Genomic DNA, 24,417 nt, shown 5'->3' with positions numbered 1-24,417 from the left:
TCCAGTCATTCGTTCTGTCTTGATAACTGCCTGAATTGATCTTTCCCTCCTTTGAAAACACACTTTCTTCACCTGGTTTCATTGACAACCTAAGCTTTTGGGTTTTGTCCCACTTCACTGGCAGCTCCTGAGTCTCTTTTGCCTGCTACTTCTCATCCTCTCAACCTTCAATGTGGAAAACTTGGGGTCAGGCCCCACAGTTATGTGTCTATAAGACACATAACATTTTTGGTGAGTTCAATCCATCTCATTGCTTTAAATACACATAATATGCAACGCCTTACAAATTCTTTCCAGACTTCCTCTCAACACCAGCCTTGCAGATCTAGTCATCAGGCACATTTTGCCACGGAGCCTTTGTACTAGGCACATTTTGCTATGCTCTCCTTTAGATTATTCGTTTCTCACTCCTTCACCTCCTGCCAGGTGTTTGCCTCTAGGTCACCTTCTCAAAGACACCTTCCAGGATCTCACTTTCTCTAGGTGTGCCTTCCCAGCTTTGTTCTCTCATGTACTTACCACCACCAGACTTATTTTATATTATACTTGCTGATTTGCTGGTTGTCTTTTATCATTTTGAATGTAAGTGCCCTGAGGGCAAGTGTATTTGACTGTCTGATGCATTTCTGTAGCCCTAGCCCCTGGAATAGTGCCTGGCATATAATAACTTTCAAGAAATATTTTATAAATGAGTGAATGAATCAAGCAAATAATCAAATATTGGTAGTTTTGTTTGAGACTTTGGTGTAGATTTCAAACACACTCTACGTAAAGATTTTCAAATGTATTTGCCTCATGGAATGATCTTTTTGTTGTTATCATTTCTAGATCTCCTGCCTATGGGCATTGCATCTGTATGTAAAGAAACAAAATGACCATTCCTAAAATGAACTTGATTTTAATATTTTCTAGCCCTAGTCAAGTTACTGTGTGTAAAGCCGTTAGAGGACACATGTTATTATATAAATTATCAGTTTATACCTTAAACGGGTTCTTGCCATGTTTTTCTAATTGATGTGGTAAGTCTGGGGAACAATTTGCCTATAGTTTGTAGTCTTTTTTCCCCCACAATTTTGCGTGGAATTTATTTGAGTATTTCGCAGTCAGAAAGAAACAAAGAGAAAGAGAAAGGCAGGCAGGCAGACTGGCTTTGCTAAAGAACCTCTAATATGTATCTACTTATTTTGGCTGAGAGAACTATATTGGCCTTATTCGAACCTTACCAACATTCACGTGCACACATAAAAGTGTGCACTCTCGAAAACATTCTCTGATTTTCTCTTTCCTTTAGGGCAGCATTGCTTGGATCCAGATGCTTATATATTGGATGTATATCATGTAAATCCTCAAGCAGAGTGGGTGATAAAACCCCAATCAAGTTTTTGAAATACCCCCAAGATGGCACCTATCATGTATTATATGCCAAGAAGATTCTACATTTGGTAGGGAAAATAACAAGACTACTTTTGACATGTTTATTCCAATAACCCTCGTGGTGTTTCTCAGCCCAAGTGGCATCTCCCAGTGTTGTCAGCATGAATTGTTGGTGGAGGAACTGGTTGACTGAGCTGAGGCTTTCTCCTATGGTTCTTTTCTCCTATGGAAAGACGAGGTGATCGTTCCAGAAGAAAGGCCAATCTAGTATATGGAACTCTGATCTAGTACTTTGACTTCACAACAGAAATGAATTTGGTCCTATGCCTAGAGATTAAAAAACACTTCTCTAGGTAGCAGATGCTACCAAACACAAGAGGTGGAAGAGTTTTTTTTTTTTTTTATACTTATGTTATATACATATGTAGACCTTTTTGAACAAGAATGACAGAAATATCAGTAATTTCTGTTCAGCAAAATAATTCAGATCGGCTTTTCAAAGGGAATCAGTTTCTGAATTTTTGCATATAATATTGACTTGCTCCCAAATTGGAGGAGGATGAACTTTGGTTGAAAGAACACTGTATTGTTATGTATGTTGTACTGTATTATGACTATCTGCATATTGGTGCAAATGAACATTTCTCTATTGTGGACTATTGAAAATTGATGTTTTTCAAGCTTATTTTCTTATGAGCACAGGTTCCATAACAAAGGTTAGTTTGACAGAGGGTGTTCTTATACTCTCATAATCTTCTGTGTGGTTAATAGTCATAGAACCTCTATCTTTTCATCGTGATTATGGTGCTCAATGAATAGCTTTCTGTGTGCCAAGCACAGATTTCCTTTCCTGATCCAACATATCATTTTTTTTTAATTTTACAGCTGTAGATAGTCACTTCTGTAGCCCCAACTTAAAAATATAGCATTGCCTTTATCCAACTGCTCTTTATGCAAGAGTACTGAAAAATACTGTTATATCAAGATTTTATATGCTGTAAAAGCAAATTTTGTTTCTGTTCATCAATCATAGACATGGCCAAGCACTATGGATTAGCCTCAGGCTTTAAAATCAGATGCATATTTGGTAAGCCGGAAACTGTCTCACTGTGAAGGTCCTGCAGAGCCATTTTCCAGACTTGCAATTGGCAAGAACACACAGTTCTCCACAGTCTAATGGAGAGCAAATCTGAAATGTGCTGAGGGGTCAGACAGCTCTGCCTTTCATCTTGAGACTGCAGATACAGTTCTTCTAGGGTTAGCTAGAAATGGGAACAGAGGTCTCATTTATCCCACATATGTGCTTTGGATTAGAATCCACAGATTAGGATTTTGATGAATTTATATCAATTTTAATGACATTTAATGCCCAAATGACTCTCTTTTGCAGTTCAAACAATAAAGTTGCTCAAAATACAGAAAACATTTTGCCAGTGTTTTGGTAAATGTTTTTACCAATGTTTCTAGTTACCAATTCTCAAAACTTAATGCGATAATAATTTAAGCCCACATATAGAAGAATTTTTTTTCTTTTCTTTTTCAAAAGCAGGGCTTGAACTCAAGACCCTGAGATCAAGACCTGAGCCAAAATCAAGAGTCGGATGCTTAACCGACTGAACCACCTTGGTGCCCCTAGGAGAAATCTTTTATATGCTGCATTATGCCTTGATAGCTCTAAAAAAACATTATTTATTTTCAACATGTAGATAATTATGTTTCTGGCCATTAGGATTTTTATTATATTTTTATAAAAAACTCAAATTCATTTTATTTGAGAATTTTTATTTCCTATGCCTGAAAACCCTTTAGAAGATAAACATGTATCCTGTAGGTTTTTAATTTATTCCTACATTTCATCATTTTTTAATGTTTGGTTAATTGATGGCATGTGAGTTTACATAATGAATTTCAAGAGTTTGAAAAAAATGCTTTTATTGTTTTTGTAATACGGACAACAGGAGTAAATATTTTTTGCAGTTGCTAACTTCCAAGGCATAAGATGGCAGTAATTTATACTCACACATGGAAGAAATTCTTCAAATTAGATATCTATACTTCTATAAAAGGACAGGGGACTGATTTTTCTCATTGTGTTTTCCCCTAATTTCAAATAGTTACATTCTACTGTGTTTTTATAGGAGATTTACAAATCTAATTTTTTACTTGAGAATTTTCCCATCTTCATACTGAAAACACATTAAAGCCTATATATAAGATCTGAAGGTTTTAAGATTTACTCTACTTGTCATTAGTTTAAATAAGTAGCTAACAGATGACAGATAAACAACAGTTTTTAAATTTTTTACCCACTTTTGTGTGGTGTCAGATGTCGAAGACTCAGCCGAGTCAATAGCTTTAAATTAATTACTTGAATGTATTTAAGGATGCGTGACAACTTTCAGGTAACTATGTATTATGGAAGGCATGTCAATACCAAATAACTTTTATTCTTAGTCATAGGATTAACTAAGTGGTTGAAGGAGAATTTTCCGTAGACACACAGACTAATAAGAGTAGAGGTTCTTTTTACTAATTTTATTCTTAAAGAATTAAACCCCTACAATTACAATTCAAAAATGTCTATCAAATAATTATTGAAACCATCTTTGTTTTATCAAAATTGTTTTAAAATAGTTACAGTAGTCTGTAAAACTGAGTAATATGTTTGCAAACAAAAGAAGAGTCAGATCCTGGACTTCTAGATTCAGTTCTTACTAGCTTCCTCCCCTCTTCCCAAGTGCTCTTGATATACGGTTAGGAAAATAATATCCAGGAAAGTATTAGAGAATGTTAACATTTTAGTGACACCTAATCAGAAAAAAGCCCTAGAGCTGGCTCATTGTTTTCTCCATTTTGCGAAAGAGGATTCCTTTGTCAAGCAGCTCACTGAGGGATATGATTCTTGGAGCCAGTGATCTTCAAATAAACTGGAATATTAATTTCATTACAATGTGTACACAGTATTAACTACCTCACTTGCCTTTCTTGGGAAAAAATGACTTTAACAGTTTTTGTTACAAACTTAGTCTGAGTCTTATTATTTAAGTCACTTCAGTTAGCTTTCAGTGTACATGTAATATACATTTAATGATGTAAAAAATGTTTAGCACAAGCTTTAAAGCCAAAAATACTCTGTAACTGTGACGTGTGGTATACTCTGAGAGAATTCGTGTCCTTTAGTTATTGTCTTATGTGTTTCACCATGTTGCAATGCAGGTTTTCAAGTGTGGGAATTAATAGTCATCTCTTCTTTCAGGCATTTTTCAACTGCTTTCTCCATATTGCACTTGGCTGAAAAGTAACATGAGATTAAATTGTCCCTTCTTTCTTTGAAGCATATTTCAACTGTTTTTCACAAATGTTTTACATGCCTGAAAAGAATATATATTATGGGATTAAATATTTCCTAGTTTCTGACAGGCATTTTCAACTGTTTTCCATAAATATGTCATTTAATAATAATATGACATGGATTAAAATGCTTCTTTCAGACATTTTAAATAGTTTTACACATACAGCTTACTTTAAAAACTACATCTTTTCTTTCATTTTCCAACTATTTTCTAAAACTATGTGCTCTGATTAGAAAATTATTTAATGTCACAAGAAATGCCAATGTTTTATGTTGTCTTCCATCTCAAAAGTTAATATTCTTTCGTTCCAGCTTTCATTGTTAAGTATAATATATATGTTGCATTTTATCCATAAAAATAAAGAGAAAAAACCAAAAGCATTGTCACAAGAATTCTTATAATTCAGCTAGTCTAAGGGTACCACGGTGCTGGTAAAAGAACAAGAGCTTTAAAATCAAAATGTATGTGTCTGAGCCCACTCTCTGTCACTGACCCACCAGATGGTGGTCTTGTACAAAAGCCATATCACACAATAGTGATGGACAGTTGTGGACAGGGGATGAATTCAATAAACAACAGTTTCCTAAATTTGTTTGAGTTTGGGGCAGGTATTTAATATGTCTTTCTAAAAAAACGTTCTCAATACAGAAAAAACATTTGACAAAATTTAATACCAGTTCATGATTTTTTTTAGGAAAATTCAACATTGTGTATCTTGTGCAAAAGGCAAGAAAGAAAAGGCATAAAGAAAAAAAATACAAGTCTCTATTTGCAAATGATATGAGAATTTATGTGGGAAAGCCTAGAGTATCTTCAGCTGTTAGAACAATATTAAGATAATTTACCAAGGTCATGGTATACAAGATGATTATATAATAATCCGTGACATTTTTATATTAGCAAATAATTAGAAAATGTTTTAACTTCCATTTCCGATAGGATCAAAAAACACAAAATACTTATGAAAACATCAAAATATATGCAAAACATGTATGCTAAAAACTAAAAACTGTTTTTGGTAGAAACTAAAGAATAGCTAAATAAATGTATAGTTATACCATGTTTCTGTATGGGAGAGATGAATGGAAGAGCATTGGCAAGATGTCAGTTCCTCACAAACAGATTTATGGATTTAATGCAATCCCAATCATAACACTAATAGGCTTTTTAAGTAGAAATTGGCAAACTAATTATAAAATTTATATGGATGCAAAGGATCTAGAACATCTAAAGTAATACTACCCACAAAAGAGAAGAAAGTTGGATTTAGAATGAGGGACTTCAAGACTTACTGTAAGTCTACAGCTATTAAGACAAGATGATACAGAAGGAAGATCAACACCTATTATCAATGAAACAAAATAGCACAGAAAGAGGTGCTCACTTAAATGGTCATTTGATTTTCAACACAGGTGTGAAAGGAACCCTATGGAGAAAGGAACTAGAAGAACTAGATATACATATCACAGGGTATACAGAAATTTGCCCAAAAGGGATCATATTGTTAATTTTAATGCCTGAAACAACTATGCCTTCAGAAGAAAACAAAATAGCTTTGTGACTTGGGGATAGGCAAAGCTTTCTTAGGAACAGAAAACTGCACTTTTAAAGAAAAAAACTTAATAAATTCAACAAAATTTAAAGTTGCTGTTTAACCAAAGAGACCATTAAGAAATCAAATAAGCAAACCACAGATTAGGAAAAAACACATATTTGTAAATCATATATTTGACAAAAGACTGACATTCAGGATATATAAAGAATTCACTAATGAAAAGACAAACACATTTTTGAAATGGGCATCATAACTTGGATATTTCATGAAAGAAGATAATACAAGTGGCCAATAATCACATAAAAACACATTCAACATCATGTGCTGTTAGGGAAATGCAAAATAAACCACAAGGAGATATTACTACGTACCAACCAGAACAATTAAAAGTGAAAAGGCTAACCATTCTGAGTGTGCAAGAATCAAAACCCTTATAATTGCCGATATAAAATGCTATAGTCATTTTGGAAAAGGGTCTAGGAGGTTTTTTTTTTTTTTAATCATTCTAACCATACAACTACCAGCTGCTATCTGAATACAGATAACAGCATAAATGAATCTCAGAAACATTATGCTGAGTGAAGAAAGCTAGACACAAAGGATTACATACTGTACAATTTCATTTACATGAAGTGCTAGGATAAGCAGAGCTAAACAATGGTGGGGCAGAAAACCCAGAACGATGATTGCTTCTGTGGCGGTGGGTATAGAGACTGGGTGGAGGGGGCATGGGGCCTTTCTGGGGAATGGAAACATTTTTTATGTGCCATCCCATGCGAGGACCCCTGGCTACATGGGCCTGTTGAGCACTTGATATGTGACTAGTCTGAACTGAGGTGTTCCAAGTATAAAATACACACCAGATTTTGGAGACTTGGTAGGAAAGAATCTCATCAGTAATATTTTACTGTTACATGCTTGATTCTAATATTTTAAATATTTACATTAAAGTGATTAAAATAAATTTCAGCAGTTTCTTTTTATTTAATGTAGCTAGTAGAAAATTCTAAGTTATATATGTGGCTTACATTATATTTCTGTGGAGCAGTATTGTTTTATATTTTGATCAGTGTCTGGGTTATAAAGATGTACATACTTGTCAAAACATAGTGAACATTTACTTAAGATTTCTGCATATCATTATATGCAAATGTTACCTCAAAAGAAAATAATTTGCAAATAACCAATATTGAACTTTAGGTAAGGAGATGCATACTGGAGTATTTCATGGAAAGTGTATTGGTGTCTGTAACTTATTTTGAACTGATTGATGAATGAATAGAGGGATACATGGATAGACATGCACCAGGCCAAATACAGTAAAATATTTATGATATAATGGTGGTGGTTATAGCACTATTCAATGTAATATTCTCTATGCTTGACATTTTCCATAGAATTTTGAAAAAAAAAAGAATTCTTTTTAAAAATGTTTTTCTTTTTAAAAAAGTTTTTAAAGATTTATTTCCTTCTTTTAGAGAGAGTGAGGAGAGCATGAGTGGAGGGAGGGGCAAAGGAAGTGGAGGGCAGAGTGGGGGAGAAAGAGAGATAATCCTCAAGCAGACTCCTTGCTGAGCAAGTAACCCCATGTGTGGCTCTATTCCTATGTCCCAGGATCATGACCTGAGCCAAATTTAAGAGCCAGTTGCTTAACTGACTGAGCCACCCCGGCACCCCTGAAAAAAAAATTCTTAACACAAAAACATAAAAGCAGATTAAAGAGAATCAGGAATTTGGGCAATGCTGAGGTTCCCCTTAGATGTTTCTTTTTCTCTTCCCCACAGTAAATTACACTTTCTCCAAATATCTTCAGACAGAAGTTGAGTGGGGGTGAGAAGCAAAGAGAATGGAGAGGGTATGCTTTTGAAGTTTTACCTGAGCTATGTCAACTAGCAAGCGTATGTGTATTCTTAGTTTGTTTATAGCTTCTAGCTGACACTAATCTATTCTGAGTGTTTTGCAACCTCACCACCTTCTTCCTCACTGTGTAGCTGTGGGCCAGTGCTGGACTGTAGCTTGTGTCCTTAGATGACAGGGGCTTCTCTCCCACCACTCACCCTCACCCACTACATCTCACTTCATGCTGCCTTGGGGCTCCAACCTAACGACACGACAATCTAAACATATAAGTGCCAGAATCAGTAAGAACATACCTATCACGAATGATCAGTGGATTCACCCATCTAATAATCTATTGCCAAACACGGTAGTGGAAGCTATTTTCTAGTTTCATAAATCTTTAATCCTGCAAAACAGCTTATTTTAAAGGAGTGACTTATCAGTTCAGCTTAAACAACAGATGTTTTGGAAGGAGTTGCAAAGTGATCCAGTTCTAACAAGCAATCCAAAGTTCTGTTCTCCATTATCAGTTTCATAACCCCTAGCCCTACAACTCTAGATTCAGCAGTGAAGTAGTTTAAGATGCAGATAATAAACACAAAATATACTGAACATAAAAACATCCTCCATGTCAATTTAGAAAGTTAACATCACTGCATGCCATTTTGTCCATAGTTATAAGCAAAAGGTTCACAAAAAATTCTCAGGATGCCCATGTGCCACTGGCAACCTCTGTCTGAAGGAGTGTGAGAAGTTACAGATTTCAAAAGTTCACTTGATAACAACAAATAACAGAAACGTGTTCATCTTTTGGACACTACATAAAATTATTATGCAAAAATGTCGAAGAGGTCACCACGGAACAAGGCAGTCCCAGGTGTTTCTCTGAGGTTGAGGTCTTCCTCCACAATTCATACAGAGGTATAAGTCTGAGGAATTGTTCTCTTTTGTCTTTCTGTACCCACTATAGCCAGAATAATATATCAATATATTCATTGCACTGCCCAATATGTGGAGTAAAGGGTTGCTAAACTCAACAGTTTAAAAGGATAGGTATGCATCATAAGATCTACCTTTTACTAAAAGCAATGCTCCTCAGCAATACAGTTAACATGTTCTCTTACTGGGTTCCCAAGAGAAAGGAGCAAGAAAGTTAATCTAAAGTCAGATTTCCAGGAGCACCTGGGTGGCTCAGTCGGTGACGAGTCAGCCTTCGGCTCAGGTCATGATCCTGGGGTCCTGGCTTTGAGGCCCGCATCTGTCTCCCTGCTCAGTGGAGCCTGCTTCTCCCTCTCCATTGGCCCATTCCCCACCCTGCTCATGCTCTCTCCGCCCCCAAATATAAATAAATAAATAAATAAATAAATAAATAAATAAATAAATAAATAAATGTACCTCTTTAAAGTCACATTGCTATAGAGATACAGAAAAGATCATGTCATACCTTTTTTTTAACAGTCCTTCCATCCATAACATTTAACACACTTAATATATATACAAAGTAATATATATATATAATCATTAGGACCTTTTCCATGAGACAGTAATCTTCCTTTCATCTCTTGACCAATCCATTTAGTATATGTCCAATTAATCTTAATGGGGCTCCAGTTACCTGGAGATTATGGGCATGTTTACATCAAATAATAGTACGTGATAGTTTAACACATCAAATCATGGTGCTGCATAATTTTTATCCGGTTTAGCAAAAATGTCCCCATTTAAATATTCCACACTTAGCATGTCTCGAAGTGAATTTCTATATCTTTATGCCAAAATCCATTCTAACCATATGTTGGTTTTTTAAAATCTCAGTTTAGAGCAACTTTTTTTAGGTCCTTAAAGTCAAAACTCTTGGAGTCCCTTGGATCCTTTCTTGTCACAGCCCACATCAACTCATTGGTAAACCATAGGGGTGATCACATTTAAAATTTAAAAGCACAGTCACATCCTAGTCATAAAAGAACACAGGTAGGCCCAGGTCCTTCTAGCTTGAACCTGTAAACGTTTAGATTCCGTTAACTTTTACCTCTGAAAAGAGCCTGTCATTATCCTAGAGAACATTCAGCTTTCTGGGTATTTGTCATAGACAGCAGCAGAGGATTTGGGGTCTAGTTCAGGACTAGTTGGTGCAGACTGAGCTGCAGTGATGTGTTGCTGTTGTCCTCTTGTGTTGGAACTCTTCAGCAGACACAAGTTCTTCAGATCTTCCTGTTTCACAGGGACTTTAAAGCGTCTTCCACACCTGTGGTAGAAGTCAGGCACCCCATGACCCCACACCCAGGAGCACACTGGGGGCCTTGGGGTGACTGGGAAGAGGGTGGGCAGGGAGCACTTCCTGATGCTCCTTTCCCCTGTAGCACAGCTTCCTGTGTACTAGGCAGCCTTATGGCACTCCGTCTGCTTTTGTGGCCTCCTCTGAGGTGGGCAGAGGGCTCTGGGCCCTTCAGTGTGGATGGGAGCCCGAATGGGACAGGTGCTACCTCTGCTGCTCACTGCTAGATTCAGGTCGTAAACATGGGGACTGCACACATCTAGAAGTGCTACATCTGTCCTTTGCAGCTCAAAGGGCCTCCTTTTCTGTATCCGCCTTTTTTAAGGTGAGCAGACTAGGCTGTCTGTGTCTCCCCCCCCCCCCCCAAATATGGCTTCATTTCAGATGGTTCATTTCCTTGGATGTAGCTCCTGGCCTTTGGCTCATAGACACTGAAAACCAAAGGAATGTGCTTCCCACCTGCTCTTTTCTTTTTGTATGCATTAGGTTAATCTGAAAAATGGATTTGTCCTCCCATGGTAGTTTCTTGCCCTGTTCCAATGAGGCATTTTTTTCTGTCCCATAGCTAATGAAGCAGTCATCCCTAGGCACCCAGCTAACCACTTCAAGGGCACACTTAGATTATCTATTCCCATGGTTCTTAACCAAGGAGTGCATGTTGTCCTCTTCTGGCCATCCCAGAATGTTCTTATCCTGAAACCTGCAGTCTCTACTAGATCAATCTGGAATTCTATCAGCTGTGTCAGTTGATGGAGGGCATTATCTCAGTTCCAGAGATCTATACAAAATGCAGTTCAACAGCAAAGCAAACAGACTGAAAAGAATCAGGAGCTCCAGGGATGATAGGGGGTCCCATAAGACGTTTCTCTTACCTTCCTGGTGGTAAAGTATATATTTTCTGACAGCCCACAGACAGAAGTTGGAAAAGGATAGAAGGGGCACCCTCTAAAGGTTCATCAGAGTTTAACAATCACATCACACTGCTCCGATGGTCCTTTATATATGTTGTAACAGCCCATTGTCAGTAGTTGCTCTGCATTTTTATAACCTTTTTGTCACTACACAGCAGTGGAGTTTGCTGTAGTCCTGAGCTCTATGTCCTTAGATGACAGATTGGGATCAGGCTTCTCTACCGTGTAGTCTTCAGTATGTTGTATTACTACAGGACAACAGACACTTAGCCATAGGTAACTGATCAATCGGATTCCTAAAATTTAAGATTTCTGCTCAGCAATATACCATTAAGAAAATGAAAAGGCACATCACAGATTGGGAGTAAATGCGTATGCATGTGTACTCAGAATACGTAAAGAACTCTAACAACTCAATAATACAGAAGACAGCTTTTTTTTTTTTTTTTTTTTTTTTTTTTTAATGGGCAAGAGATTTGAACCACTATCCTACTGAAGCACAGAAATGGTCACTATAAAGAGGTACTCATCATCAGACATCAGGGAAGTGCTAGTTAAACCACAACCACAAGAATATCAAAATAGATAAAATTAAAAAGTAACAATACCAAGTGTTAGCAAGGACATGGAGTAACGCATTCTCATTCATTGCTAGTCGGAATGTAAAACAGGAGAACCATTTTGGAAAACTAGCAGAATAGCATGAAGTTAGGCATACACTTACCCTATAACCTAGAAATTCAACTCCTAGATATTTACCCAAGAGAAATTAAAGCATTTATCCACACAGATGTGTATAGAAATGTTCACAGTTTTATTTATAATAGACAAAACCTGGAGAAGAGAGAAATACGGTTCATTCATTCAATGGAGTATGACTCAACAATAAAAAGGTTTTTTTTGTTTTGTTTTGTTTTGTTTTTGTTTTTGTTTTTGTTTTTTTTTTTAAGTAGGCTCCACACCCCGCATGAAGCCCAGTATGGGGCTTGAACTCATGGCCCTGAGATTAAGACCTGAACTGAGATCAAGAGTCAGCCATTTAAACAAATGAGCCACCCAGGTGCCCCCAAAAGGAATTTTAAATACAAATATGAATTTCAAAACCATGCTCTGTGAAAGAAATTAAACATAAAAAGGTATGTATGTACATGATTCAATTTATATAAACTTCAACAAGAGGAAGTAAGCTATGGTGGTAGATACAAAAAAAAAAAAAAAAAAAAGTTTCCCTCTCATAGAAAGGGCTGGCTAGACCTGGACACGAGGTAATTTTGTTGGATGCTCCATGATCAGGCCTGACCTACCTTGTACTTTTTCTCTCATTACACCAGGGTCCCTGTTTCAACCAGGGAACTTCAATCTCTTATGTCCTCATACCACCCACCCCATCGCCAATAGTCCCATTGCTACCGTGAGAGCAGTTTGTCAGCGGGGCTGTTACAGGTGCTCCCACCATACATCCTGCAAAGCCTAGGTACAGCTACCTTTTTAGAGCCTTCCCATTCCATCCTACCCCACTGTACCAGAAGTTAGCCCTTGATTTTATACTGTTTTAAGGTGCATGTATGCCTTTTGGTCCTAGCAATTTTTAAATAGAGCATTTTTTCCCCATTTTCATCTCACCATGCAGTTCAAATGCCAAGTTAGCATTTAATTGGCAAATATTTGTTGAGAAATGTTCAACAGTCAGTCATGTTTCATTCCTAAATACCAGAAAGGTTACAGCTGCAAAGACAGACCAAATGGAACATTAATATCACAGAAGACCTATTTGTTGGGCTCTATCTGACAAGTCAGAGAAGCAGTCTTTGTTTTCAGCTTTGATGCAAAATGAGGTACCTGACAAATACCTGGCAACTCCAGTGGTATTGATGGGGACCCAAGGGATTGACGAATAGAAGGGCCTAAGAAAAATGGAATTGAATTTCTTTCATTGCTTTGCTCCTTTCATTTTGAAGTGTGGGTGATTGCCATCTTCCAGCATCTTTTCTCCATCTAAGACACATTTCTTCTGCAGGAGCTTAGGAGAAAACAGCCAGCTTGTTTTATAATTGTCAGGATAAAATGAGAATATCAACTAAATATCAGTTTCCTCACTATGAGGAAATTGGAGGAAAAAGTGGGGAAAAAATGAAAAAAGATTTAGTGGGAAAAAACAGAAAACATTGGAGAAAAAAAGGGGGAGTCTGTGGGATGCAATTGTAATTGGTCCTATTTTTTCCATAATTAATTCAATTAACCAGAACTTCATCAAAGATTTTCACATCTAGGTCCAAAAGTAAAGTCAATATATAATTGCCTTAATTTCCTTACCTTGTTTTGGAAGTGGAATTATACCAGACTTGAATGGCTAGAGTAGCTTTCCCACTTTTTGTCTTCAACTTTGAAACAGTATGTTAAATGTTTAAAGGAAGCTTGGAAGGGAGGGATTGCCAAGGGGCATAAGGAAACCTTTGGGGGTGATATGTTCATTATCCCATCACATGATGATGGTATAGATATGCTAAAACTCATCAAACTGTATACTTTAAATATGTGAAGTTTATTGTATGTCAATTATACCTCAATAAAGGTGTAAAAAAAGTTAGGTCTGTGCTTGGGCTCCAAAACTGGTGGCAGTGCACTGAAGTCCCATGCCAGCTGGACCCTGGGAGAGAACCATACTTTGCCCAATGCCATTATCTGAGAAAACACCAGAAAGGCATATCATAGGGAAAACATTAAAATCATTACACCGTCAAGAAAGACAACCAAGAATATCTCATGTGAAAAATCATCATTTCCAATGGAACAATTTCTCAAAGAGGCTGGATCTTTGCGTGCTCCTTCCCAGTATTTCAGACAGTCCAAGATTCCTCAGGCTAACGACTTCAAAACTGGCTTGAAAGTGGAGTGTGTTACCTTCACTCTGTTTCTTCAGCATGTACTGCTACAGTTGCTGGAATTACCGGGGTAAGGCGCCAGATTACTGTTAGCACTGGACTGTAATGAATGACAATGGAAAGGACTTTAGGAGGGCTGTAGATTCCTTGGACACACAACCTGCACATTGGGACATGTGCAGGAAAAAGAGGGCTCCACTTTAGTCTTCTCTGGAGTTCCAGATGAATGTATCCTCTCAGCCAATGTTCCTTTTATGAATTCTAAATGGATCTGAAATCACAACTTCGACATTCTCTAAGAAGGAATTACCAAAGCCAGCCCTAAATAATTTAAAGTGGGAATGAAACTTGAAGCACTAGACAGAATCCTATCTCATCTGCCCTGCAACTCCTGTAGGTGTTAGAGATGATGAAGTTTATATTGCCTTTGAGAAAGAGAGAGAAGTTTTTCATTATTGCTACAGTACCATTCCGAGGCATTTTCCTAGTTGGGTAACATTCCCAGACAGATGTCTGAGACCATGAAGAAATGTTGCTATTACAAAAACTGCAACAGAAGTACAGGCTCCTTCCAAAGTAACTCGGTGTTCAATGCAGTCCATATAGAAAACTGCTCCCAACCACCAGCACAGTGGGTCAAGAAAGCAAGATAGTTTAAACCACCTACACAGACGTCAGTCTCTGAGAAGGATGGTTTTTAAAAATGCCCCCCCCCCCCAAATCAGCATCCATACTTTTTAAAAATGCCTAAAATTAAGAAAAAAGGGTTTTTAGAAAGTCATCCCATTTTGTGTTCTCCTACATCTCAGTTTGCGTAAAGTCGCTACCCAGAGTCCCTGGCCTTCCATTTGGCAAGGATGGCATTACTCAGACAACCACCACAAGGATATCTGCCGTCTGTGACTCTGAAAACAGGGAAACTTGAGTGCTCCCCTGCAGCAGGAGATGCCCACACTTGCTGGCCAGCTCTTGGGGTAGCATGCTGGATGGTGCCCTCCAAACTGGACCAATCATAGATTCCTCCTCAAAGGAGACGTGGCCGCTGCCTCCTCTTGGGGAAATGACTCTATCCATCTTCCTTTAGTGAAGAACACTTGCTCAAGATAAACTGATCAAAATAAATCAGCAAAAGAAGACATATCAGGACACAGAAGTAACAAATGACATGCTACAAACCTCCACCTAAAGCTCTCCCATTCTCCTCTAAGCTCCCCACGATAGAGCTACATGCATCGGATGCAGAAATTCTGTCTTAAGAGGAACTGACACACCCGCATGCATGAAGAGCAAAGGCACTCTTATAAACCCACTTATGCAGCAACAAACCAACTCTGAGCCCCACCTGGAGAAATCCATAAACTCTTACCTTTACTATAGGAATTCTTTTCAGGCTGGGTTAGCTATATCAAGCTCATCACCAGTTCTGAATTGATTGTCATTGGAGTCTTCCAAGGACAACTATCGGAAGTCAGGAAAATCCACACACAGAGAACTGAGGTCCCAGGTCAACACTCGGACCTTAGCTCAGTGTACTCAAAGGATTTCCACTGTGGGCTGTGGAGGAAGTAGTACAATTTGTGAAAGAGGCAGCTTCTCACAATTGGGTGCACCTCAAAAAGCTCTTCAGTAGACATGCAGGTTCTACTGTGACCAAGGGGTCAATACAGGGAAATATAGGAGACTGAGGCTAAGGCCAGCATTAGAGCCAGGCCACCACATCAGACGACTTGGCAATCAACAAGGGGCTCTGCGTCTGTTCAGACTGCACACATTTCTCTGTTGTACCAATGTATTCTCAGTTGAAAAGTGGGTTTGTTGCTCCAAGCAGTCTTCCTTTAGCAGAAGATCTCCCTGAAAATTGGAAGGCCAACATTATAACCTACTTCTCTAAGAATCACCAGAAGGATGAGGACTACCATACTCAAAATGATAGTTCTTTGCATCTTTTATTTCTTTTTTAATTGTACACTTTACAAATTACCACTACCCCTTCTGCCTTAGTTGTGACAGCCAAAAGTATGTCCAGACAAATGTCCCCTATGGGGTAAAATGGCCCCTTGCTGAGAACCACCAAACTACATCACTTCTGTGAGTGTTCTATCTGGTGGTATAATATTCCATTCATGTTCTCTTTGTTTCCAGACAGCAAATAACCATATAAATCACTTTCCTTGATGTTTTTAATTTATTTTTTATTTTTTTTAAGTAAAGCTCTGAAATCTTTGGGAGAAAAAAAGAAAAGAAACTTAGATCTCCCTGAGTTCAGAGCCTCTACCATTAGGCTAGAAAATGTAAAAGCAGGTCATTCCACCCTGTGTTTCTGGAAAGGCTAAAGAGGAAATGTACATTTCCACAGTATTTTTCACAAGAAGCTTTATGAGCAGCTATAACTATAAAAGCCCCAGATGCTATTAAAGGAAGGGCGAGTCTCACAGACCAATCTGTGAATCTCGAAAGGAGACATGAAATTCTATTTTAGAAAAAGAAAGGTAACTTAAGTATCTAGAGACCTGATAGATTAATGTAATGACTGTCCTACAAGACACATATAAAACAACAAACTTATTCCTTCCCTCCAGGAGCTCGGAGTCCCAAACATGGGCTGAGGTCATGCACATATGGTCTTTCCATATCCCAACTTCCTCCCTTGCTGACCACTGATTTACTCATTGGAAGGGTGTTCACGAACACCGTTCACTCTGGACAATCTGTTTTGCCTGAGGAGGGAACTTGAGATGATTCTTCTACCTCCACCATGTCAGGGTCTGGGCTGCTGAGCAGGAGCAGGGGAAGGACACAGCTTCCATACTGTCAAAGTCACTAAAAGGTGTTTTGTCCTCAGCTCTATAAAAGTGATTAGGGCTTTCTTTACTCCATTAGAGTAGATAATTGGGATTTGGTGCTAGACATGTCTAATATTTTCTAACTACCCTGTTACTGATGGTGGGGAGGAAAAAAATCCTGGATGTTATGCACCTACCTTGCCAATTATAATCTCTAATCCAATGGCATCCACTTTGCTGCTAATCCCCAGGATGAGGCTGTTGTCTGAGGAGCTATGAAAATCCAGTGTGATGTTTACATCCCATCGGACATTGTACGCTTTCTTGACTGACATCTAACAAATATATAACCCTGAATATAGCATGAGCCCAGCCCAGGACACCCTGACCCAGGAAGTCTCAAACTCAGGCTCGAAGGTCATGAGCTGGGCTGGACTGGCTGGCTACAGTTTGGATCCTAGATGAGGTGCAGCTAGACCTGGCCCTTGCTTCTTTTCTGATCCACTTCCATCCCCACCAGGTCACTTCTACTCTCTGAGTCTCAGCTTCCTCATCTGTGAGATGAATCAAGTGTTGCTTTCAAAGAAGACAAACCCAGTCATTGATGCTGAGCCAGACTGGAGCATGAAATGGCATATCTTGATCATCTATTGCCACGTAAGCATTCAGTCACCAGAAGAGGTTTGCATTTTTGACAAGTGCCAATCTTAAATTCTAAGATAAAACTATTCAAAGTGTGGTCTGTGATCTGGTGCCAGCTGGCAAACTGTTACTAGTCCAGGACAAGGTAGGCCAAAAGAATAGGAGGAAGCTCCGAGAAATGAATATGTAATAATGTGACATTTCCTCAAAGCCCGAGGACAAGACTGGTGAACTCATCTCATTGAATAGGGTATAGGGCAGTTTGGGTGGTCCTTGAATGGTGAATGCTATGTGACCTCAGCTGTATACTTTGCACAGGAGGATTTCTTTATGCTGCGTATCATTTTAAGATATGTCAGCCATAGGGGCACCTGGGTTGCTAAGTGGTTGAGCGTCTGCCTTTGGCTCAGGGCATGATCCTGGAGTTCTGAGATCGAGTCCCACACCAGGCTCCCTCTGAGGAATCTGCTTCTCCCTCTGCCTGTGTCTCTGCCACTCTCTCTCTGTGGCTCTCATGAATAAAAATCTTTTAAAAAAAATCTGCCATCTCTAGTCCAACATCCTATAATCTGTACACATTTTTCATTTATAATTTGTTTTTATAATCATTTGACTTTTAAGATTTTAATATAAATACAAACATATTTGGTAGCTATTGTAGGGAAGTAAATTTGTCTGACAAAGTGCTAAAACCATAGTGTGGTTTATGGAAAAGTAATAGTGAGTCATGAATGAAACTGATACTTTAGTGGCCTTTACTTCCCAAACAAATTCAAAACAAAAAAATAACTCTTAAGAGAGTTTTGATTTAAAAGGCTGACAGAAGCAGATGTTGGGTGTTACACTATAAATATTAAAGCTTTGGGGGGTTTCACAAAGCTCCTTCGGTTGCTAAACTAAAAATCCATTTATAATCACTAAAAGATTAGCAAAAGATTGCATTGGAAATGTTTGCTTAGAAGCGTTAGGTGAAACACAGGAAAAATGGAGCTCAAGAACCACTTTCTAATCACGTGTTCAGAAACTGGCTATTAAGATTTAAGACCAACTCTTAAAATATATAATGGTTCTTTTCACTGCAATGTGGCAACTACACAGATATTGCTAAAAAGAATTTGAACATGACAGTAAAAAGACAGGATATCTGGGAGATATCCTTTATTGCTAATAAGCAACTAGCTCTGAACTGAAGAAAACTAACATCATCAGCCTGTGTTTGGTATCTAAGTTTTAAGTAGGAACATGTTCTGATGGCACCCCTGAAATGAGAGGAAAGCATTTCATAAGTTACCTGGATGGAGAACTTGCAACTGATTGTAATCGTTCACAACTCCCTTCATGGAGAAAAGTCTTGCTATGAAATATGTCAGCTTAACTAAAATATATGCTTAGTGATGCAGGAAAAACTAATGTGGTAAATTGAAGATTATACTTTTTATAATGCAATAATATGGAAGTTGAATCCTAAATGGTACTACATGCTGAATTAGGATCTTCATGGAGCAGAAAAGCTGTGTCAGGAATGTCTGAACTGTAAGACAAATCTTTGTCTTATGTTTCTACAAAATAAAGTTAATTTGGTTCTAATTTTTTAAGTGTAAACTGGATAATCAGTCTTGCTTATTTGTTGCTATCTTCAATATTTTAATGATTCTTATACTTCCATGGAAGGAAGCATGGCAACATTTTTTCGCTGGGAATATATGATTGTAAAGGAAAAATAAAAAGCTTGGAAGAACACAGTTTTACAGATTTTTGACAAGTTCCATAATTTAATAATGACTGTGAATGAAGGAGGTGATGATCTTAGTGTTACCAACCTGAAAAGCTACAGAGATCTTATGAATGTGGCCAAAATGCTTTAAATTTTATTTTTCATTATTAGAATAGCCATATGTAGGAAAATCATGGCTCTGAAAAGTAATTTCAATAAAAGGAAGTTGATATAGAACTATAATTATGAAATAAATCATGGAACTAGTTGATAGACCAAAAATGAATTTTGAAAATACAGCATCACTTGTTTCATTTTGGATCAAAGTTAAAAATGATTATCTTGAACTTGCTGAAATTAATCTCCTGTCTTACACTGCAATCAACATACCTCTATGAGATTAATTTCTCTAGTGAGGTTTATTTAAATTTATGTGTGTGTGAGAGAGAGAGGGACAGAGAGAGGAGAATCCTCAAGTAGACTCTCTGATGAGTGCAGAGCCTGATGTAGATCTCAGTCTCAGGACCCTGAGATCATGACCTGAGCCAAAAATCAAGAGTTAGATGCTCAACCAGCTGAGCCACGTAGGTGCCCTTCTCCAATGAGTTTTTAAAACAAAACATAGAAGTCACTTAGATATACCTTAACATGTAATGTCATAAACCCAAATTATTTTATATAAATTAACAAGTAGGGATGCCTGGGTGGCTTAGCGGTTTAGCACTTGTCTTTATCCCAGGGCGCGATTCTGGAGACCCGGGATCGAATCCCATGTCGGGCTCCCGGTGCATGGAGCCTGCTTCTCCCTCTGCCTGTGTCTCTGCCTCTCTCTCTCTCTCTCTCTCTCTCATGCATAAAAATCATAAAAAAATAGAACGTTTAAAATTAATTAACAAGTAGTAAACACATTTGTGGAATGACAAAATACTACAAGTATAATGGGGATTCTTTATATTAATCCCCTATATGCATACTTTCAATGAATGTGTACCGGTCTTAAAATTATCTTTTTCCTGTTTTATTTATTCTAATGATGGTTAATAAAATGCAGGTTCATTCTGTGGTCTTTAATTCAGAAAACTGGGTTTGCACTAAGTCTCTTTTTTCATTTTTCTAGTAAATAATTTTTTATAGTATTTTACAAAAATATCAGTCCACAATGGATAGACTTTTAGAAAAACTGGTCTTTCATTATCGACAGTTTGAGAGACAAATTATTTAGTATTACATCTTTGCACAACTCTTCTCTGTGCTCTTTTTTATCGAGGTAAAAAGTTTAAGGCTCTGAGAAATTAAGCTATACTAGTGAACGGCCTGTTTGTAGAGCTGAATTTTGGAATCAGGAAATTTCACTGTTGGGCTTGGAAGAAATATAGTTCAGTATCCCGCCCAAGTCTGACGTTGGTTCTATAACATACTGAGAGCAACAACAACAAAAACACAAACCCCCCTGGATTTAGGTCTTACAGTGCAGCGTCGACAGAGTAGCTCTGGTGTCAGTGAGTACACTCCAGCCTTGGTTGTGCTCCACCCTGGTGCGCCACCTTGGACAGAGCTCCCGCCGGCCTTGCTGTGCGGAGCGCTTTCTCACCAATGGTTCAGAAATGAGGACGTGCGGGCTTGGAGAACTAAATGACCAACTCGGGATCCCTGGGTGGCGCAGCGGTTTGGCGCCTGCCTTTGGCCCAGGGCGCGATCCTGGAGACCCGGGATCGAGTCCCACATCGGGCTCCCTGCATGGAGCCTGCTTCTCCCTCTGCCTATGTCTCTGCCTCTCTCTCTCTCTCTCTCTCTCTCTCTCTCTCTCTCTGACTATCATAAATAAATAAAAATAAAAAAAATTAAAAAAAATAAATGACCAACTCTACGCCAGAAGCAGAGACACTTCTCCTTTCCAAAACCACGCTCTTGCCACCCCGGGGCTCAGCCTTCCTGGCAAATGACTGCTGGATCCCAGGCATGGGGTGCTCAGCCCCTCGGTCCTTACCTTCTTCAGTCAAGTCTCTACTGGCCTCCCTGTGGCTGTTGGGTCTGGCCATGCTCTCTAAAGCAAGGGAACAAGCCAGGCATAGACACCTCGAATCCGAAGACTCCGTCTGCCCCCACCGCTCCCGCTGCCCTCCTCTGGGGTCGGGGCTTCCGTCAGCTGCCCATCAGCTCTCCCCACATTTCTGAGCCTCCCCGGAACCCCCGCCAGGAGGTCGGAGGGCCGCGTGGGCTGCGCCCCCTCCAGGGCCGCCTTCACTCCCAGCCCCCCTAATTGTCTCCGAGAGCTTTTGGACGGGCGACACCTAGCTTCCGTCGGAATCTCGCTGCCTTCCCAGCCATCCCTTCCGGCATCTCCGGGAAAACCCACAGTTCGCAGCTTCTCCCCCCACCTCCGGGGCCTGGCGGAGACCTGGCCTCTCTCTACGGATTAACCGCGCTGGAGCTGAAGCTCTTTGCAGCTTGGGGTGGCGGCGGTTCAGAGAGCGGATACGAATGACCCCGCCCCCGGGCACGAGTCCACAGTTCCGAGCCTTGCCAACCGCCAAGCCAACGGCCACCGACCGCCACGGGTCTCCTCTACCACAACGCCCGACCGCCACGCCCACGCGCGGCCAGGCCCCGCCCCCCGGGCGCTCGGGTCTCCAGGCCCCGCCCAGCCCCGCCCCGCCCCCCCCGCCGGACCCTCTCCTCCGCTCCCCGACCCCGCCCTCTGCCGCCGGCGGACTCCGCCCCCTCCGCCCGACCGCCACGCCCCCACGCGGCCCGGCCCCGCCCCCCGGGCGCTCGGGTCTCCAGGCCCCGCCCCGCCCCGGCCCGGCCCCCCCCCGCCCCCGCCGGACCCTCTCCTCCGCTCCCCGACCCCGCCCCCTGCCGCCGTCGGGCTCCGCCCCCTCCGCCCGGCCGCCACGCCCCCACGCGGCCCGGCCCCGCCCCCCGGGCTCTCGGGTCTCCAGGCCCCGCCCCGGCCGCCCGCACGTTGCCGCGCGCCTGCCTACCCGCCATTAACGGCCGGATGGGCCCGAGAGTCGACGCCTCCTGCGCCTGGGCGCGTCCTCGTCCTCGCCTCAGCACGGCGGCCCCGGTGGCGCGGCTTTGAAGAGCCCTGCCTCGTGTTCTCCGGCTCCGTGTGCTTGAAGAGAAGGAACGGGCGAAGGGGACACGCGACTGCCGAGCCCCGCGGGCCCAGCATTCCTCCGGGAGCCCCGGGAAGCCGTGCGTGGGGACGGGCCGGGCGGCCGCGGCCTCCCTGCGACCCCTGAGAGCCGGCCCGGGGAGCCGAAGGACCAGCCCGGCGCGGGTGGGGCTGGGAGCCCAGGGGCGCGGCGGGGGGGTGCGGGGGCCTGATGCGCATGCGCGCGCCCGGGGGAAGCGGGTGGGCCACCGCAGCATCTGCCCCGGGCCCCTTGGATTGGTGCTGCGCCTGCGCCGAACCCGGGGACGGGGACGGGGACGGGGACCCTCAACGGAAGGGCGTCAGACACCGGGAGCTGGAGGGAAGGACTTCCACGTTTTGGGGGGGTTGGTGGTGTTTTCCCGCCCTCCCCGCTTTAGAGCAATCTGCCCAGCATCCTTTCGGTGACCCCGCCTGCTGCCTGCTGCCTGCTCCCCGCTCCCCGGTGCCGGGCCTGGTACCTTTCATAGGCTTGTAGAGCACCTGCCTGAGGCCCTCGGGCTCCTGTACCAGAAATGCCAGAAACCGGGTGGCTTACAAGCAACAGAAATTTCTCAGAGTTACAGGGGCTGGAAGTCCAAGAGGAGGTGTCAGGCGCTTAGTGACGCCCCTGTTCTAGACACCGTCACGTGGTGGAAGAGGGCAGGGGCCTGTTTTATAAGCACTTTGATCTCCTCGATGGGGGCTCCACCGTCGGGACTTAATCACTTCCCAAAGGCCCCACCTCCTAATAACATCACTTTAGGGGAAGCTTTAAGGGTATGAATTTTGGAGGGTTACATTTGCACTCTTTCTTAGTGCTCTTCAAAGTTTGTAATTGTGATGTTTTGAGATTTCTTTTTAAAATATGATGTCTCCCTTATTCCACTCTCTACACACTGAATAGAAAATTTCATGAGAAGGGTGGCAAATAATCTGTTTTGCCCACGAAGTTATCCCTCACATCTAACACAGTGACTGGCATGTGGTAGTTGCTCTGTAGATATTTATTGAATGTATGAATGTTGTCTTTAACACCTTGGAATTATAATAATGATTTTGTGACTGCTTTTTTCCCCTGTGACTATCTAGGTATGATTCCTGAAAACCATTTATATAATAAAACTCAGGATTATGGATTATTTTCATTAGTGTGGCATAAAGGAAACTCTCCTATAGTTAACTTCTGTTCTAAACCATCCAGAGGAAACTTTGTCAGCTGTCCTTGAGAAACTAGGTTGCTTTTTCCAAAGGCCTTAGAACAATGTTCAGATTGCTCATACCCTGTTATTTATTAGGTGTGAAAGATTTCATAAAGGATTTTGACACACTGAGCCTTCCTACTCTTTCCTGCTTGCTGCATGAAACCATTATGGTAAAATGAGATTGTAGGTGTAAGAGCTTCTAGAATTGGAAAATTCTAGAAGTCTAAACTCTGTAAATTTAAAGAAATATTTTTGTTGTTATTCTTTTTCAGTAATTGATCCAGGCCCACTTCTCCACCTTATGTTTACAGGTCACATTAGCCATAAAGACATGAAAATACTTTCCTTTGCTCTCCTTCCTATTAAACTTTGGTTTCTTCTTAAAAGTACTTGGAGGTGCAGTTAGTGCTTTTATTGTCTGTGCAGGAGCTAAGCTGTAATGTTTTATTTGCATCCTATATTAAGTGTAATACAATGCACATTTCCTTTGTCTAGTTACCACTTGACAGCAAAAAAAATAAATAAAAAAAAAAGGAACATCCAAAGCAAAACAATTCATTTGTGGATTGGAATCCACAAACTGGGAGTTTGTTGGCACTAGTGGAAGAGAATGAATAAGAACAAGTTAAAAAAAAAAGAACCAGTAGGAATTAGGATAAAGCTTGGGTAAAAAGCAGTTGACAGTATTTTCCTAACAGAGACAACTGTGGACAAGTACAAAGGGATTTATGTGGCTAGTATTACT

At 40.6% G+C, this 24,417-nt stretch overlaps 2 protein-coding genes across 23 annotated transcripts in view; one reads left to right on the top strand and one right to left on the bottom strand.

Moving 5' to 3' along the window:
* The window catches only part of ARHGAP28 (Rho GTPase activating protein 28), a 257,348-nt gene extending 252,244 nt beyond the window's left edge, over positions 1-5,104 (top strand). For 21 of the 22 annotated variants that reach the window (XM_072828781.1, XM_072828774.1, XM_072828779.1 and 18 more), the window contains one exon: positions 1,292-5,104. In XM_072828781.1, the coding sequence (XP_072684882.1) occupies positions 1,292-1,487 (196 nt within the window). In that variant the 3' untranslated portion in view covers positions 1,488-5,104. The remainder of the gene's footprint in view (positions 1-1,291) is intronic. The other variant, XM_072828783.1, reaches the window with a different exon arrangement.
* Positions 5,105-12,100: 6,996 nt separating this feature from the next.
* On the bottom strand, positions 12,101-22,706 carry LOC140634855 (uncharacterized). Its single transcript, XM_072828512.1, has 5 exons — positions 22,313-22,706; positions 21,316-21,372; positions 17,170-17,237; positions 15,556-16,040; positions 12,101-15,297 (listed from the first exon to the last, which is right to left on the bottom strand). Exons 1-4 carry the CDS (start codon positions 22,704-22,706, stop codon positions 15,924-15,926), a joined length of 636 nt encoding a protein of 211 aa, XP_072684613.1. The 3' UTR covers positions 12,101-15,297; positions 15,556-15,923.
* Positions 22,707-24,417: the final 1,711 nt, after the last annotated feature.

The sequence above is a fragment of the Canis lupus genome, chromosome 6, assembly GCF_048164855.1.
Source record: "Canis lupus baileyi chromosome 6, mCanLup2.hap1, whole genome shotgun sequence".
In the NCBI taxonomy this organism is placed as follows: Eukaryota; Metazoa; Chordata; class Mammalia; order Carnivora; family Canidae; genus Canis; species Canis lupus.
Note: the sequence above shows the minus strand (reverse complement) of the source record. Positions and strands in the feature narration are given on the sequence as shown.